The 19,877-nt window shown below is 40.4% G+C and overlaps 1 protein-coding gene across 4 annotated transcripts in view; it reads left to right on the top strand.

The window, feature by feature from the left end:
- Window positions 1-19,877, top strand: part of PHIP (PHIP subunit of CUL4-Ring ligase complex) — a 309,729-nt gene that overhangs the window by 176,695 nt on the left and 113,157 nt on the right. For all 4 annotated transcript variants that reach the window (XM_048845170.2, XM_048845168.2, XM_048845171.2 and 1 more), the window contains 3 exons: window positions 5,772-5,895; window positions 9,846-9,986; window positions 13,728-13,804. In XM_048845170.2, the coding sequence (XP_048701127.2) occupies window positions 5,772-5,895; window positions 9,846-9,986; window positions 13,728-13,804 (342 nt within the window). The remainder of the gene's footprint in view (window positions 1-5,771; window positions 5,896-9,845; window positions 9,987-13,727; window positions 13,805-19,877) is intronic.

Below are 19,877 nucleotides of genomic sequence, written 5' to 3'. Positions count from 1 at the left end.
TCATATCCACACAAGCTTCTCTGAAAATTGTTTTAACCTTTAGAAATATTAAGCCAGGATAACTAACATGTGGTTTCCAGCACTAAAGCTCTGTTCCTGAGCAAACACACAAGCTTTTGAGTGTATTTACCAACCTACAGCTGACTGCTTCTTGAAAATACCTACTTTCAAATATGTTTTACTCAGTTGCCTTAGATGCCATGTGGTTTCTTCTGAAGAATCTATGACTCTTAAATCAAAATTAAAATCTTGGGGCTAGAAACTGGCTTAGTGCTTGTAATCAGATAAAAGCTCTTTTTATGAACTGAGCATACTTTAGAGTAGCCACAAATGCAAGGTACCTACTGTTTGAACCCTGACTGTATCCAGGAAGTGCACTCATGAGTTCAGATTCTCACTAGAATGAGAGAGAAATTAATGTTCTTTCAGTCTATATCAGTGTGGATCTTTCTGTGGGTATGTGTACCTCTCATGTGCACAAGCTTTGAATCTTTTGAGTAGCAGTGTCTGGTGAGCTTATGCATGTGCACCCTGTGCTGCCTCATTCTTCCAAGTGAGGGCATAAAGGGTAGAGTGGTCCCAACCTTCCCGCAGTTCCCACTGACTGCCTATGGCAGCCTGATAGAAGCTGGACTGTTTGACCAGCTTTTTATTTTTCAGAACTCTGTTACAATGAATCCTTCCCTTCTCCTTTTTATAAGTTCCTTTAAAAAAAAAAAAAAAAGAAAGCAGTTAGGATAGGCAGGAGGAGACCTCTCTGTACTGTGGGGTGAGGTGCTTAGCACAAATTATCATCACTGGGGTTAAACCCTCTCCTTCCTGTGATGGCTTAATGCATCTTATAGATGGAAACAGAAGATGCCTGTTCTTCCTTGGGGAAGAACAGGCATCTTGCCCATGGCTGCATGAATCAGTTCACTTCCCTTCCCTCTTTAAGGATTCTTCTTGCGAAAGCCTTTTTCAATCAGAAGCAGCCTTGTTATTTCGTCTAGGAGCTGTAGAAGAGGTTCCATAGGAGTACAGGGGAAGAGGTTTCTGAAGAAGAAGAAGAAGGGGGTCTTCAATTATCAAGACCTGAGGAGACTAAACAAATACTTATGTGGCTTCAGATTCACTATTGTTAGGTTTGCCTCCATTATTGCCTTCCACCAAGCTCTGGACTGATTTGTAGCTCTTAACTTACAGAATAGGTACTTCCATGTTGCGATCCACCCAGCACACAGGAAATGCCTGTGATTCATAGAATCATAGAATATCAGGGTTGGAAGGGATCTCAGGAGGTCATCTAGTCCAACCCCCTGCTCAAAGCAGAACCAATCCCCAATTTTTGCCCCCGATCCCTAAGTGGCCTCCTCAAGGATTGAACTCACAACCCTGGGTTTAGCCCGCCAGTGCTCAAACCACTGAGCTATCCCTCCCCCCAGTGCGGCCAAATCACTATCAGTACAAGGGACTGCTCTTAAGTTGTTCTATGGCACTCGGAGTCTCTATGAAATACCTAGTTGTGAAGATGGCGTACCTAAGGAAGAAGGTGTCACACTGTCTTGAGTGGCTCACAACTGAGAGCGCCAAAATTCAGGGCAGAGACTCCACACTGGTTGCATGTTCTGCAATTAGATTTCACCAACCCAGTAGTCATATGGCACATGACTGAGATTTGTTGCTGAATTTTGTCACTGACTTACTTGGACAATGGACTACTGGCTCTTCACCTGGCTGATGATGATGCTATCAAAGGTCTGAGCACACTTGCATGCACTGAGAGAAGACCAACCCAGTAACAAATGTGAACTCCTGAAGCATCTAACGTTCTTACCATGGAGTTACAGACAGTCTCCTTGGTCATTCCAGTCTATCTTGCCACCCAGGCAAAATGGACTTAGGTCTGGTCTACACTACAGAGCTAGGTCAATGCAAGGCAGCTAGTGACCTAACTACACTTAAATTTTGTAGCCGCTGGTGTAACTGCCCTGCTACGCTGACTTAATAACACTACCTGCTTGAGTGGCGTAGAGTCAAGTTTGATGTTGTTAGTTCAGTGCAGTGTTGGTGTAGACATTGCGTTGCTTACATCAACTGTTACTGGCTTTCAGGAGCCATCCAGCAATGCCCCACACTGATAGTACAGTCGATACAAGCGCTTCTGTGAGGATGCACACCGCTGACACAAGGAGCAAAGTATAGACATACGCAAGGGATATAATTACTTCAGTGGCTGTATGCCAATGTAAGTCCCTGCAGCCTGCCGCTTCCCACAGCTTCCATTGGTTGGGAACGGCGAACCGCGGCCACCGGGAGCTGCGAAGGGCCATGCTTGCGGATGGTCAACGTTCGCAAAATGTCTCATGGCCCGCAATCAACTTACCCTGATGGGCCGCATGTGGGCCGCAGGTTGCCCACCACTGATGTAGAGCATTAGTATCAAACACATCTGCCTTGGATTGAGTACCCCTCCTGGACCATCTGGTGAAATTACACGGAAACATCTTAGGACTTACAGTCATCAGAGTGCTGATATCTGTGGCGTTGCTCCCAGTCCTGTGACACTCAGTAGCACAGATACTGAGAGACAATAAGTCTGAAGTGTACTACATAAAGAAACAAGGGGGAGCCTCCTTCCCCCCTCCTTTCCCCCCGGCATCTTAGCAAGAGAGTGATCGTGCTATGGAAGTGTTGCTCCCTGCATAGCATAACTTGAACAGCCCTGCATCTTCCAAGAAACAACAACAACCTGACAGATTTCTAAACCATGCAGTCACCAACCACAAGTACTCACTGCTGAAATCTGGAATCCAGTGATAGACCTGTTAGCTACAAAGGACAGACTTCTGTTCTAGTGGAGGCATGGACACAGGATCTTTGTCAGGCACCTTCAACAGTGACTGGGAAAGATCTTGGGCTTCTTTATGCCTTTCCTCTAATTTCCAGAGCAATTGCCAAAGCCAGATATGATCAAGTGAGCCTCACCCTCATAGCTCTGTGCTGGCCAAAACAATTGTGGATGATGGACTTCCTGCAGATGTCCATGCAACTACAGATCAGGTTCCCAGACCTGTTTTCTCAATATCAGAGTCATGTATTCCATCCGTACCTGAAGTCACTGCAACTGACAGCCTGGATATTGGCTGGCTGAATGCCATGGAAAGGAAGTTCTCCTCACATGTTCAGGTGATCCTGTCACAGAGCAGGAAACAGGAGGAAAAATTATTCCTCTAGATGAAAAAGGTTCTCAATATAGGCAGCCCAACGTGGCTTAGACCCAGTGCAAGACCCGATAAGGAAGATTCTAGACTACTGTTGTATTAATTTGAATGTAATAAATAGGCCAAAATTGTTTAAGTTAACCCAACCACTGTCTTATATTAAATAGTGTCAAACATAAACAAGGTCCGGAGTTTGGTAACCAGAAACCTCATCCTGCTTAGCACTATGGCAAACACACCATTGCAAATTCTTTTAATCTTTTATTAAACATACCGAAAAGAAGGAAAAACAGTTAAGTCATTTGAAATGTAAAGTATTAAGGATTTTATTTTAACAACATTTCTTCTTCGCTTTTAGAAGGACAAACCCTCTTGTTTGACAGTCTTTTAGATGGTATCAAAGATGGTAACTGTCCTTTTGAGGAAAAGAGAAGTTAGTTGAGATGAACTGGAGCTCTTGTTGCTTCTGTTAAAGTTTGATCCTGCTTCATTTCAGGTGATGTCTGGGATTCAGCTGGAGCTGGTAGGGGAGGTGTTGTTGTTTGAGTCCCTCTCTGTTTAGCTCGGTCTGGTCAGGTCATTTCTCAAGATCAGGGTGAAAAAGGGCAGATCTCAGTAAATGGTAGCTAGGGGTTGCAGCCATAATGGTGAAGCTCGCTCTAGTAGCTTCCATTTCTTCTTTCATCTTTTCCCCCCAAAGTATTTTTTGTTAAGGACCTAAAAAGAGAATGATTAGTGTTGTTTGTCCACCAGTTAGGCCTAACATATGTTCATCTGGTTCATTCATTTTTGGTTCCACATCTGTTTTTACCAAGCATGATTTCAGGAAAGTCCTTGAGTTATAGTAGTAGGTGTTTTTGTTTAGACTAATTCAGTCTGTCTCCCTTTCCTACTTTTCCCCATCATCATTTATGTGTTGTTATAGGTTATTGTGGCATTTCTTGAACTTTTATATACTTTTTACAGTTGAGCTCATAATTAAAGTTGTAGCCCCAGCTATCACAATGCTACTTACTGCAATTCTGCACTCTAAGCTCTCATTCAGTTTGATTTAAGGTTTATCTGGCAGCAATATCGGTGTATCATCCACTGATTCCGTTGGTTTTGGTCTTCTCTTAACCAGTGGTATCTAGACTTCTTAAACAAGCTTATACGTTGGTCAGAGGCCCTGCTCCACAATGGGATCTCAATGTCATCTTTCACAAAATTAAGGAGTACCCCCTCTGAGCACTTCTTGGAGTGCTCCAGCCACTATTTTATTCTTAAATGTTATGCTTGGTCACCACCACTTCAGCCAGAAAAGTCAGCGAGCTTCAGGTACTCATGGCAGAACCTTCATGTATTTCATTTGATAGAGATAAAATGGTAGGGAGAGCTCATGCAATTTTCCCATGGTGGTTTCGGAATTCCATTTGAATCAGTCAGTTTACTCTTTTCAGAGTAACAGCCGTGTTAGTCTGTATTCGCAAAAAGAAAAGGAGTACTTGTGGCACCTTAGAGACTAACCAATTTATTTGAGCATGAGCTTTCGTGAGCTACAGCTCACTTCATCCTTCAGTTTACTCTGTGTTCTTCGCAAAGCCATGTTATATGCAAGGGGAGAAGAAACTCCACACCTTCGATGTATCCAGAGCCTTTGATACTATATTGACAGGACCAAATCTTTCAGATAGTCCTCATGTCCATTTGTAGCTATAGGTGGCTGCTCCAAAGGTGAAGCCATTTCATCCCCAAGACTTTCAAAATGGATAACTGTGTCTCTCACTGTGCTACCAACTGCTTGATGTTCCTCTCTGACCTACACTTAGGGCTCATTCTGCTAGAGTTCAAGCAGCATCCTCAGCATGTTTCTGGAACATACCAATATCTAAAATCTGCAAGCCTGCTTTGTGGAGCCAGCCCACTCACTTTTGTCAAACAGCCCACTCACATTTGTCAAACTCGACTTGGCTGCTAGATCAAATGCAAAATTTAGGAGATCTGTACTCCAGTCTCTTTTTGACTGATGCAGTTGATATACTCCTCATGCCCATCATACTGAAGAGGATACTGCTTGCCAATCACCTACAGTAGGAGCCATACTAACAGATACTTGAAGAAGAGAGCATGTATTTACCCTACAGTAACTATGGTTCTTATAGGTGATGTAGTCAGTGTGGACCCTATGACCCACTCTCCACCCACACTTTGGAGTCCTAAGCTATCACTGACTTTGAATTGTGAGGAAGCTGCGGAAGGGTTAGGGCCGCTCCACTCTCTGTGTCCTTGCATGGGACCTCAAGGAAGCACAAGGTGTATGTGTGGCCCTGCCAGACACTACTATTAAAAATATTCCAAGCTTGTGCAAGTGAGACACACATGCACCTATAATTGGATCCACACTGACAACAACATCTTGAAGAACTGCAATTACTATAGGGTAAGTAACCATTGTTTAATACAAGAATGTGATAAACATTCTATACTACTTCACACATAGAAATCATCAAGAAAAGGATCTCTGACTACAAGACTTTGACCTAAGCCCAGAAACTCTAAAATTAACATTTCTTAATTTCTCCCTTCCAGTAGACAGGAGGAATGGAGAACAGCAAAGGGAGAAGAAGAAATAAAGATTTATAGATCGGAAGAGAAAAGGAAGCACATTACAAGTCATGTTCCAAGAGAGAACAAAATACCTTCTTTTTCTAAGGTAAATAGTCATCCATATTTTATTACAGAAATTGCCATAAAACTTACTTTAGTATATTGAGCCCACAGATGTCTCTAAACTTCTCACTTCAGTTTAAATTAAAACAGGAAACGGGGCATATTATGTTTTTTATTTATTTATAGCTATTGAGAGAGCACCTGCCTATTCATGTTATATTATTAAATGGCAAATAACTTTAACACAGAGTTAGTACTGCCCAGTGATAGCTTATTGACCTTTCAGAATGCCTATGTCAGCAAAACTCAGAGATGTGAAAACCAGGAAATAGAGTTAAGGTGCTTAAAACAGAAATCTAGTCTTAACTATAGCAGAGCTGTCACTCTGCTATCATGTTCTTAACAAGCAATGAGTTGTGTTTCTGGAAGTTCTGTCAAGTGGAAATTACTGTAATTTTACATCTTGGTCATGAGGGGATGTATTGCTGTTTGAGGTTGTCACAGATGAATAAGAGTGCATATTGCTTAAGTTGCACGAGTGGAAGAAAACTTTGTCTAACATGTACATCACATGGGTTTTTGTGTTCAAAAGTTATGCCAAGATTAACTTCCAATCACATCCCCTATATAAACAGGGACACTAAATGTGACAAAATATTTTCCATAATAGTACTTCTCATAGCAGTTCTTTGAGGGATTTTTTAAAATATAGTCCTGATGGATCTGGCAATATCAAAACATCCTTCAGAGTAGATATGAGCAGCAGCAGGACTGTGGGAGGGGGAGTGGGCAGTGGTCTGAGACCCATACACACTGGGGACATACCATTGCTGGCCCCTTATGCCTTTTTAAAAAATATGTTTGTGAAATAGAGAGCTTGAAGGGGTGCTTGTATTTTTGAAGAGGCTGTGCGACTCTTTAAATTAGACTTTCTGGTCTCGTCAATCCTGGAACACGTTGGCTGGAGAAATAAAAATTGTGACAGCACAGGAGCCAAAAGTGCTGTCCCTTAGGGATTTGGAGGCAGTTAGAGCTAGGCAAGGGCCCATCAATGGTTTATCAGAACTCCAAACAGGGAATCAGTAGTTTTGAATGCTCCTATTTTGTTTTCTACTAGGGTAATAGTGGAGTATCTTCACAAAATCAGAGTTTTTACAAAATGTCTTTCCTTACTAGAGGGGTAACTTTTTGTTCCCCTTTTACAGGCTTCATATAATTTGCTTGGCTATCACAACACTGGGGCCCTTTCCGCTCCTTGAGTGCTGAGTAGCATCTTAGAAAGCAGTCAAAGGATTCTTGCGTACGTGAGACCTTCCTCCAGTCATGTCCACTGTCCCTGCCTCCTTATACTTTTTGTTCATCCCACCAGGAGAGTGCAACTGTCTCTGCGCATATTGTTTTAACAAGAGATTTCCCATGGCCAACCTGGATAGAATAGGGCTTATATCCAATATTAGCCTCAAGGGATGGGAAACTCTCATAATAAATTCAGTACAGGGAACTTAAACAAAACATGAGAGGAAACAGTATAAACTGATTAAGTGCTATGGGCAATTCACTGTGGTCCCAAGGTATGCTCATGTGTACTAATCATGACAGACACCCACCAGTGCAATGGACTATATGAACAAACAGAATGCACTCATCATCCCTGCACAATGAGGTCTACCTTCTGTTGTCCTGAGTGGAACAAAATCTCTAGTTCATCCAAACTCTACATAGTCAAATAAAAATAAAACATTGCTGCCAGCTGGCTAAGCAGGGAAAAGGTAGATCATGCATAGTGGAATCTTCACACAAGTGTTTCAGTTCCTGCTGAGGAAATTTGGGGTTCTTCTGATGAAACCATTTGCATCACACACAAATGGCAAAGTCCCCCTCCTTTGTCTCTCAATGAGGAGGGATCCAAGGGAATAGGGTACAAATGCTCTTTCGCAGGACAGTGGTCAGTAGGCCTTCTGTATGTATCTCCTTTTTCTCTGTTACATAGAGCTAACCAGAATATAAAGAGGGAGAGGGCATTGATTGGTAATATTAATGGCTTTGTATTGGCCCTGGTTCTCTGATCTCCTCAGTATGGTTCAGTTCAACTCCATTGTCCTTCCTTAAGATAGGACTGGCGTCCCACGGACCAATTTGTCACTGAAGTCAAGAGTATTTAAGACTAACTTGCCTGAATTCTGACCACTCTCCCATGAGAGAGAGGATACTCAGGAAGTATAATCTCCACTCTTCTGACGTCTAGAAAAGTTTCCACAAATTCTTTATTCTAGGCCAGGTGGAAGTTCAAGCTGTGGTGCAAGAAACTTAGCTTCTCTCCTCCTTTGGCATCTATATCACAGATCTTGGGATAGTTACAGGAGGATCTGATCAAAGATCTTACAGTTTCAGCATTAAAAGATGAGTGGCTGCATTATCTAGGATACTTTTTTCCACAGGCAGGAAGAAATCTCTTTTTGCTGTGATGTCAGGCATTTCCTAGGATTAATTGAGCTCCCCCAAGGTCCCCCTCAGTTTAGCTCTTTATACCCTGATTCTGTGTCCTTCTGATCCCTTCAGGAAGGACTGCATATATTTCCTCCCCAGGAATATGGCTTTCCTGGTAGCCATCATCTCTGCCTGGTGGGTGTTGGAGCTTGGGGTTTAAAACTTTTTTCTGTTGAGGTACAGTACAGCATAGTCCACTATTATAAGATGGTTCTTCGAACAGATCATCCTTTATCCCCAAAATTAACTCAGATTTTCACAGAACCCCCCAAATTGTATTTCCCTGTTTTTTCAAAACCATCTGACCCAAGAGAGCTCTGACAGATGTTGGGTGTTCATAGAGGCCTCAAGATCTACATATCTCACGCACAGATTATTCGTAAGTCAAATGCTCTAATATTCTCTATTATTTGGCATCTAAAGGAAAGAGGGCATACAAATCTACTAATTCAGGATGGCTGTGTTTGAGGCTTAATGGATGCATTGTCTCTCTCCAGAAAACAGCAGCAAAGCTCACTTGCTGTGAATAGTAGCAGCTTCCTGGGCTGAAAGATCTTACAAACCATATGATGGAATCTGCAAAGCAGCCGCTTGATTGTCCATCCATACCTTCTCAAAAATGTATAAGCTAAATATTGAGGCATTGGTGGATGCTGACTTTGATAGGAGGGTACCCCAGGCTGTGATCTTCTAGAAGTAGAGGAGGAGTTTTTAGCCCTGTGTGTAGTTCTGCTTGATGGCCAGCCTGAAGACACTGTGATAAAATCCCATTAGATTAACAGATCTGTGGACCTTATAAACAAAAAAGAATAGGAAAATTTCTTGACTTACCAAAAATTTCCTTTCTCTGAGTTACAAGCTCCACAGGTACTCCAAACAAGGAATGGTGGAATTTCATTGGCCAAATGAATACATCTTACTCTTTCAGTTCATTCAGATTGGTTCATAAAGAAATGCTCTGCAGTAGGAATTTACAGTTTGTTTTAGTGCATATAAGCTTATTAATAAATTTCAGTCCACAAGGGATATCAGTTGCAATGGAACCTGTTTCAGTGGCAGGTTCTTTGGTGTAGCTGGTGGCACCCCCTTCTGTCAGTGGCTGACAGGTCTGACATAGATGTATGCAGGCTTAGAGGCCATTCTTTGGACTTTGTAATTAAGATCGAGGAAATTTTTGGTAAGTCAAGATAAATTTTATTTTATGTCTATGAGAGAAATACAGTGGTCCAGAGATGTACTGAATGACAGTTACAGCCCTTAAGTGCATGTGCATAGGTTTTCATTGAGTTTCCGTTTATTAGCATTTGACTTTCTTGATCCTTGCTCTCAATTTTATGATTTTTGAACTGTTTGTAAAATGTACATTTTTGCCACGACAAAATTCCAGAAAAAATCTAAGCCGTACTAGAACTTTATTCATTAACAGAACACTAATCTAAGGTTTTACAGAAAATCATTTGTGTTCAAGTATATATTGATTCTTATATAATTTTCATATCCTTATAGAACCATTCTCATGATCATATATTAGATACTGGAGACTCAAGAAAGCAACAGGCAAACCAGCACAATTATCGTACCAGATATGCATTGGAAGAAACTGCCAGGCCTGCTGAAGAGTTAGAAAATGGAAACAGTTCTTCAGATGTAAGACTCTGAATCAGTAGGGTGCATTATAACTTGTTTATGTTGTTATGCTAAATATTGTTGCTCAAGTTCAAAAGCAAACGTTTATTGTTGATTACTTTTTATGGTTAAATTAGATACTGAGCTAACTTTTCACAAGTGTACAGGTAATAACAAGTGCATTGGCAATCTTTCAACTATGCCTACAAATTTACTGTAAGAAAGTGGAAAGGTGTTAATTTATATAAACTATTTGTATATATATTTGGAATGCTTATTTTCAAGAGAAATTTAAATTACACCTGCAAATGCTACTTCACATGTAACATGTACTTCATTCTCCACAGTGTATAGTGGATCAAATTGGGTCAAAATCTGTATTTAAAAAAATGCCCAGAGATGAAAACATTGACATAAACACAAAAGGTATTAATTTTAAGCATCTCAGCATACATTTCAGTCTACACAGGTCAGACTTTTTTTTTGTATATGGAGTTTACAAGTTTAGCAAGGTTTACATGGAAGGATTGAAGCATGAATAGCAGATTTCTGTAGGTTTCATACAACTGTAAATGAAACAGCAAAAACACAGGTGGAATCATATTATACACATTTTATATATAATAAAATGAAAGTGGACTGAAATAAAATACTTAAGTGGGATAAGCTTCAGTAAGGGTAGAATTAATTATTTATAGCCAGAAGGATGTAATTTCTATCATTTCTAATATAAAAAGTTTTACTTTTGGCAAGGTTTAAATGAAAAAAAAAACCATTAAAATGCATGCATCATTTAAATTTATGCCAATCAAAATTATAACTGTATGTAAATTTTTATATTGCATTTTGGTAAAGACACCTCTTCCATATACAAATATTGTGTCTAAATAGAGTTCCTAAAAATGCAGGTTCAGATTTCTAAGTGTGCACAAACATCTTTATGTGCCTAACCTGGACTCTCAAACCCAGATTTGGATATGCATAAATTATGTGTGTAGAGAGTTTTAAAAATATGTCCCTTGGTCATGGCACAAAAAGCTGACTGTTTAGGGAAAGGCATGCAAAATTGAGGGGAAATTACTTGTTTAGACATGCATATTGAGCTTGAGTGTTTAAATTTTATCTTGGGTCTGTAGTGTTTTATAGGTAAGAATATAACCAAGTTCTTACACAAATTCAGAGACAAACCATCCCAGTATTAGCATGTGAGATTTACATGACATAATAAAATTGTTTCAACATACCCAGGTAGTTAGTCAGGGACCAGCATTATCAGTAGTTAAGGGAACTCTGCTCATAATTTTCCAACACAGAAGAAAGTTACTTTGCCGATGATAAAATAAACGATTTAAAGAGAGATATTGTGGAAGGGGAAGGAGAAACAAGTGTTGCAAAACCAAGGATATTCTTATTCATTGAATTAGTGTAACAAGGCACTTGCAATCTGCCTTGTTTTGTACTGCCATTATGCCCACAATTTGTTCTAGAGGGGACATCTTTGGAGAAAGAGTAGGGTAGATTAGATATCACAGTGTTAGGTGCAATTCTAAGAACCAAGATGTGTGGACAGATAGCTGAACATTCAATTGTGGGTCACTTAGTTGGTGTTGCAAATAAGTGGACCGGTGTTGTTTTTGTTTTAGATGTCCCTTGATCTTTGTTAAACACTTTAAAATGACCTGCTCTGAAAGGTAACTGTGTAACAATGGCACTTTTTTACGGAGCAGTTCTTGTAAATGTTAGTCATATCAACTTACTTCAGTGACAGAAAAAAGGCTTTTGACTCATTACCACTGCAGATTCAGTGCAATGATGGGACATAAATCTGGATTTAATTTCTTCTCAAATTGTTAACCAAGTTCCAGTTGCAGGTTTTAAATCTCTTCTGTTACACCTGTGCAATACCCCTGAATACAAAGAGGTTGCACAAGTGTAACTTATGACAGAATGTGGTCTGCATGGGCTTTATTGCTGATAGTGTGTGAGAATGAAAGTATCCAGATTGTCTTACAAAACCCTATGGGAATGTACAGATCTGGCATTTTAAAAGAAAAATCTTGTTTGTTCAGTATATTTTAACTGAAAATTGATGCAGCAAACACTGAACTCCACAGTGTATTTTAGCCACTTCATAATAGAAACAAACTGAAAACATGATTAATATTTGTATACGTTCTTATACTTAAACTTCTTGTTCTTCATCTTTGAAATATTTGATCTACATAATTATGATACAGCATTAGAATTGGCTTTAATGGATTTAAGTCTCTTTTAAACTTTTCTTACCCAACATTCCAATTTAATTTAAAGTTCCCCAGCATGCTTGTATTTGTAATTTTTTTTAAACAATAGAATTGTATTTCCCTTCCAAAAAAGCCTTTTTGTAAATGAGCTATTCCAATATCGTGCACTGTTCTTGCGAATAGACAAGATATATTTTAGCTATTTCTGTGGGATTCAGTGTTTACTTTCAATATGTGGTATGAATTTTATGCAGTGCATTATTTATGGTATACCTAAGCATTAAGGAAAAGTAGTTACGGTGGATGCTATGTAGCTAATTTCTACCTTCGGTCAGTGGACCATTAAATGGAAATGGTTTTTAATTTAAAAAAAAAATAAGATATTTGGGTCCATAGTACAGACTAAAACTAAATGGATGCATATATTTTAGTTACAGAAACACAGAAACATTTGACTAAAAGCATTTATGCCACTGTTGTATATTAGCATTACAGTTATGCATAGATGCCCCAACTGAGATCAGAGCTCCATTGTAGCAGGTACTGTCCATATGCAAAGTAAGAGATAGTCATTGCCCCAAAGAGCTAACAATCTAAATAGACAGAACAAAGTGTTAGAGGGGAAACAGAGACATAAAGAGAAGGGCTTGTCTACATGGGGACACTCAGGAAAAGTAATCCAAATTAACTAAAGGTGTGAATTTAAAGTGGATTAGTTACTCTATGTTAAACCCTGTGTGGACACTCAGGGCTTGTCTACACTTACATTTTATATTGCTCTAACTTGCTGGCTCAGGTGGCCCCCCTGAGCTGAGCAAGTCCAAGCGCTTTAAAGCGCTAGTGTGGACAGGCTCCAAGCTAACCTCCTCGTGGAGGTGGATTACCAGGAGCGCTGGGAGAGCTGTCTCCCGGTGCTCGCTCGCGACCACACTTGCACTTCAAAGCGCTGCCGTGGGAACAGTCCCGCAGCAGCGCTTTGAAGTTTCCAGTGTAGCCATGCCCTCACATTCAGAATTGAAGTGGCTGTATTAACTGAATTAAGATAAACCAAATTATGGCCACTTCAATTCTGAATGAATGTGTTCTCACAAGGGTTTAATGCGTTTTAATTAATCTACTTTACATTCACACCTTTTGTTAATTCGGATTAATTTTCTTGATTGTTCCAAGGTAGAAAACCCTTAGTGACTTCTGAAGGTCACAGGAAATCAATACCAGAACTAAGGACCTGGGTCACAGTCCAGTCCTCCATCCACTAGATATCTGCCTTCCGTACATTATACATTTGTTGTTGTTGCTCTTATTTAAATAGCAAAGAATTCAACTAAATCATCTTAAAGAAAATAAGTACTTAAGTTGAAAATTTGTATTTAATGGTTGACTTATAAGCCCCTGAAAGATACAGCTTCTAATGGAAAACTTCACAGACTTTGAATTATAATGATTCTGTCAAGTATTAACTGTAATTACAGTTTTCAGTTTAACACCACAAAGTAAATATCTATCATTTCCTTGTTAGGAAGGAGAAGCAGTTGTTGCCAGTGGTGGAACATCAGAAGATGAAGAGAAAGCATGGCACAGTGATGGTAGTTCTAGGTAAGTGATAGAATACAGTATTAAGTAAAATATTATAACTTTTAAGGATTCTGTCCTCTCTGCATGTTTCATTATCATTAATGAGCATTATGCACATAGAAGAGAGAAAATGCTTAAGAACTTAGAAGATATGAAAACAGAGTCTTGCAGCTTTTGAGTGTTAAACAAATGCAGAGGAATCTGTGAAACTTAATTTTTCAGGAGGTGTTTCCTAACCTTTTTGGGGTGGGTGGGAGGTATAATTTCAGGAGGCATTAGACCAGTGGTTCTCAAATTGTGGGTCGGGACCCCAAAATGGGTCGTAGTCTCCTTTGAATGGGGTCACTAGGGCTGGCTTAGATTTGCTGGGGCCCAGGGCTGAAGCCCAAGCCACACTGCCAGGGCCTAAGCCAAAGCCCGAGGGTTTCAGCCCTGAGTGGCTGGGCTCAGGTTGCAGGTCCCTGGGGGTTGCAGGCCCTTGAGCTTCAGCTTTGGCCTCCCTGCCCAGAGCAGTGAGGCTCGGGCTTTGGTGCTCCCCCCTCCCCCCCGGCAGTGGGGCTGGGGCGGGCTCAGGATTCAGTCTCTCTCCTGGGGTCGTGAAGTAATTTTTGTTGTCAGAAGGGGGTTGCGGTGCAATGAAGTTTGAGAACCCCTGCATTAGACTAATCTGAGGTGGCAGTTGGGGATGTGGAAAGCTGAAAAGAAACTGCTAATAGAAAGCTACCTAGTTGTCAGGTAAAGTTTTTGGCACTTCCTTGAAAATTGCCTGCTTTCTCTCTCTATTCTGGCAGTAACACATAATGCAGCCAGCTTTGTGGGCAGCTTTTTTATTTATATTTATATATATTTATATATATATTTACAGGTGTAGACAGTAGCTAACTGGTCAAAGATGCTCTACTCAGCCATGCAGCTTAGTCCTATGAAACTTGAAATGGGCACTTGCTCCATGGCAGACAGCTTTCAGGTGGTTAGGGAAATGAAGAGGAAGGAGTTAGCAGGGGAAATGGACCAGAAAAGCAAGAGAGCAAAACAGAGTTTAAGCCAAAAAAAAAACAAAAGGAAGAAAAAACTAGAAGAAAGAGAAGACTGAAATGGATAACAAGAGAAAAAATAACTAACAATTTATATGAGAGAAAAGGTGGATCTTTTATTGGACCAACTTCTTTTGGTGAGAGAGACAAGCTTTTGACTTACACAGAACTCTTCTTCGGGTCTAGGGAAAGGTACTCTCAGCATGATAGCAAAATGCAAGGTGGAACAGATTGTTTAGCATATGTACAGTACTTAGCACATATTGTAAGGGACAGTTCAAGGTAATAGCCTGGGGGTTCTCAAACTGAAGGTTGGGACCCCTCAGGGGATCAGGAGGCTATTACATGGCGGGTTGCAAGCTGTCAGCCTCCACCCCAAATCCAGCTTTGCCTCCAACATTTATAATGGTGTTAAATATATAAAAGAGTGTTTTTAATGTGTAAGGGGGGTCGCACTCAGAGGCTTTCTGTGTGAAAGGGGTCACCAGTACAAAAGTCTGAGAACCCCTGCTCTACACAGACTCACTACCCTTACGAGTCTCATAGAGACAGTTCAGGCCAGCCGTTAAACATCAGCCAGGAACTGCCTTCAGCTAGGTCATATGGCAGCCTGCACCTTCGTCACCCCAAACACCTGGATATTCATGAGGTGTCTTCTGATGTGACTCACTTCTGTCTATCCCTTGAATGGGGATAGACTAACCAAACTGATATCACTGCCCTCTATAGTAAAGCACTCCTGGGACTGGTGAAAAGACCCATCCAATATCCGAGCAGGCATTTCATTCGTGCAGCCACCACCGCCACTGTCTCTAATGTATATGCCTCCCTAATAGGCTGGGGAGCTCACTTACACAACCGCAAGGTTCGAGGCAAGTGGTCTTCCATAAAAGTGACCCTCCATATCAATGTTTTGGAGCTAAAGGCCATCAAGAACGCCTGGGCACACTTTTTGCCTTTCATCAAGAATATCCATTCAAAGATCATGATGGACAATCTGACCTGTATGTTTTATGTAAATTGCCAGGGTGGTGCTAGATTTCCCTCCCTCTGCATGGAAGCACTCAGACTTTGGAACTGGTGCATCTGTCACAACATGCTCATCTCAGCTCTCTGTCTACCAGGGATACAGAATGTGACAGCCAACAGTCTGTCGGAACTTTTCTCACAACCACAAATGGGAACTAAATTCAAAGATGCTTTGAGTCATATTTGCCCTTTGGGGAACCCCAACTACAGATCTCTTTGCTACTTACTGGGACAAGAAATGTTGTTGTTACTGCTTTAGGGCCGACCTGGGGAAACATTCACTGGGAGACGCCCTCATCCTCCCCTGGGACAGGGACCTCTTGTATGTCTTTCCCCCATTTCCTTTTCTATGCAAGGTCCTGTTGAAAATTCGATGAGACAAAGCAAGTTATTCTGAGTGCCCCCTCCTGGCCAGACAAGTCTGGTTCCCTTATCTGACACAGATGGCAATATGTTCTCTGGTTTCTCTGAGTCCCATTCCTCACCTTCTCTCTCAAAGCAATGGGCTGATCCTTCATTCCAACCTGCAGGTCCTCCACTTCCAGACTTGGCTCCTTCTTGGTTCCAAGACATAGAGTTAGAATACTCTGATGAGGTGAAAGACGTGTTGCTGCACAGCCAGAATTCAACCACTCAATGTACTTGCCAACAAAAATGGAAAGGATTCCAAGTTTGGTGTCTTTGTAAGCACACAGACTCAATCTTGTCTTCCCTCCCGCTGATTTTAGACTACATTTTAGACTTCAAGAGATCAAAACTCTCACTCAGCTCCCTTAAGTTCCATATTGTGTCCATAACGGCTTTTCACCATCAGGTAGACAGATAATCAGTGTTTGCTCATCCACTGACACATAGATTCCTTAAGTGCATTGGGAATCTTTTCCTGCATTTGATACCACCCACTCTGCCCTGGGATCTTAATCTGGTTCTCAAAGCTTTGACTAGACTTCCTTTTGAGCCCATGGCAACTTACTCTCTCTTACACCTGTCCATGAAGACATCGTATCTAATTGCCATCATCTTAGCTAGGTGCATAGGAGAAATAGCTGGCACACCCACCATACATGGTCTTTATTTTAAAGACAAAGTAACTCTGAGGCCGCATCCCAAGTTTCTCCCTGAAGTTACCTCCTCGTTCCAAAACAGCAGATCCATCTTCCTGTTTTTTCCCCAAAACCACGTTGTGACTACAGGGAGGCGATTCTGCATATGCTAGATATTAGAAGAGCACTAGCCTTCTACTTGAACTGGACTAAGGACTTACTTTCATTCGTAGAAAGATCCAAAGGCTCCATAATATCGTCTCAAAGACTATGCAGATGGGTCTTTGCTTGCACTAATCACTGCTATCAAGGGCACAACTTGTTGCCTCCCTCTGGAATCTGTATACACTCCACAAGGTCAGTTTCTACCTCGGTCACATTTCTTAAAGATGTCGCTATCTCAGAAATCTGCAGAGCAGTGACATGGGCCTCTGCCCACACTTAAGCAGAATATTATGTGATCACTGGAGATTTGGCCTCTGATGCCATCTTCAGCTACACAGTACTCTCTGTAGTAACAGACTCCAATCCAAAGCCCCAGCCTTCCATGGGGGATACTACTATGAAGTCACCTATAGTGGAGCACCCATAGGAACGCTACTCAAAGAAGAGGAAGTTACTCACATTGGTTCTTTGAGATATGTGTCCCTATGGATGCTCCACAAACCACCTTTCTCTCCTCTACTTTGGAGTTCTCCATAAGGGGCTCTGAGTTAGAGAATAAACGGAGTGAGGTTTGCCCATGTAGTGCTAAATAATTTCGAGGCAGACCACAAGGGAGGGAAAGTATGTGTGCGGGCTGAATGGACACTGTTAGTTAAAATCTCCATTAGAGGCGCAGGAGCACAGATACACCTATGGTGGAGCACCCATAGGGCACATATCTCAAAGAACCCCCATTACTGCACAAGGTGAGGTCATTTCCTCATATGAAGAGAAGAAATATTTTAATTGCTAACTCTAGAAGCCAGGGTAACAAACAAGAGAAATTGGAATTGCTTGTTTGAGCATAAATTTGATCTAGTTGGCATAACTGAAACCTGGTGGCATGATTTGAATGTTACAATAAATGGTTATAATTTATTTAGAAAGGATCAAGTGGGCAAAAGGGGAAGGGGAGTGGCACTCTGTCAAAAATGGCATTACCTATTTCTGAGTCAAATGTAACTTGAAAGAAAGTGATCCTGAATGCTTATGGATCAGTGCCCCAACAGATAAAGCACAATATGGGGTATTAGTTGGTGTCTGCTACAGACCACACTAGGGAACAGGATGGCCACCTAGTTATGCATCTATTTATAATGCATAGGGGAAAAAGTTGCATTATCATGCGGGACTTCAATTTGATTGGCATATGCTGGAGGTCTCATACTGCCAATACTAAAATATCCTTGGAATTTCTAAATATTACTGTTGACAATATCCTAATTCAAAAAGTGTTGCAGCAAACACAAGGAAATTCTATATTAGAATTCATCTTGACAGATAAAAGAGGAATTGAGCACAGAACAAAAAATTAATGGTCGCTTAGGTACAAGTGATCACAACTTGGTCATAGTTATAATGTGCAAACTAAATAAAATCCAGACCAGTAATATATATATACTTGGTGCTTTAATAGGGCCAGTTTCACAACACTGAAAACAATTATGAGCCAAATCAGGAGGAAGAATGTAACCAGAAAAATGTCAGTGATAATTTGGAATTGTTTAAGAATGCTTCATTAGATGCTCCAAAAGTCAAAATAAAAGAAGGCCATATTGGTTAAAAAACTGACCTAATTTAGAGGGGAAGTGGAAGTAGCTATAAAATATATACATATAACAAATGGAAGAAAGGGGAAGTTGGTAGTTATGAATATAAATCAGAAGCTAAGAATTGTGGAAAATTGGTAGGGGAAGTAAAGAGAGACAAAGAGAAAACTGTCCAGCAAAGATAAGGACAATAAGGAGGAGCATAAATATCTTAGGAACAAAACAAATCCTGACAATGGTTTTGGTCTATTATGAGATAGAAATGGTAGAATTATTGATGATAATGCAGAAAAGGCAGAAGTGTTCAATAAATATTTCTGCTCTGTATTTGGGAAAAAAACAGATTACGTATTAAGTAGTTACGTATTAAGTATATTAAGTAGTCTCTTCATATGATGATAACATTTTCAATTCCACAAGTATCTCAGGAGGAAGTTAAACAGCAGCTACTAAAGTTGGAGATTTTTAAATCAGCAGATTGAGATAGTTTGCATCTACGAGTTTTAAAAGAGCTAGCTGAGGAGCTCACTGGACTGTTAATGTTAATTTTCAATAAGTCTTGGAGCACTAGGGAAGTCCCAGAAGACTGAAAAAAAGCTAATGTTGTGCCAATTTTTAAAAAGGGTCAGTGAGATGACCCAGGTAAGGCCTGTCAGTATGTTGTGGATCCTAGGCCCGGTAATGGAGTGGCTGATATGGGACTGGAATAATAATGAATTAAAGGAGGATGATATGATTAATGCAAATCAATATTAATTTATGGAAAATAGATCCTGGCAAACTAACTTGATATCTTTTTTTAAATTAGATTACAAGCTTGGTTGATTAAGGTAATAGTGTTGATATAATACACTTAAACTTTTGAAAGACATTTGACTTGGTACTATGTGACATTTTGATTAAAGAAATTAGAATGATATAAAATTAACGTGGCACAAATTAAATAGATTAAAAACTGGCTAATTGATAGTTCTCAAAATGTAATTGTAAATGTGGAATCATCATTGAGCAGGTGTGTTTCTAGAGGGGTCCTGCAGAGATTTGTTCTTGGACCTACTCTAGTTAACATTTTCATGAATGACTTGGAATAAAACATAAAATAATCACTGATAAAGTTTGCAGATAACAGAAAATTGAGAGAGTGGTAAACAGTGAAGAGGACAGGTCATTAATAGAAAGTGATCTGGATCAATTGGTAAGCTGAGTGCAAGCAAAAAATATACTTTTTAATATG

The sequence above is a fragment of the Caretta caretta genome, chromosome 3 (assembly GCF_965140235.1).
Source record: "Caretta caretta isolate rCarCar2 chromosome 3, rCarCar1.hap1, whole genome shotgun sequence".
Lineage (NCBI taxonomy): Eukaryota > Metazoa > Chordata > Testudines > Cheloniidae > Caretta > Caretta caretta.
The sequence above is the reverse complement of the archived record's forward strand: the minus strand, read 5'-3'. Positions and strand labels throughout refer to the sequence as shown.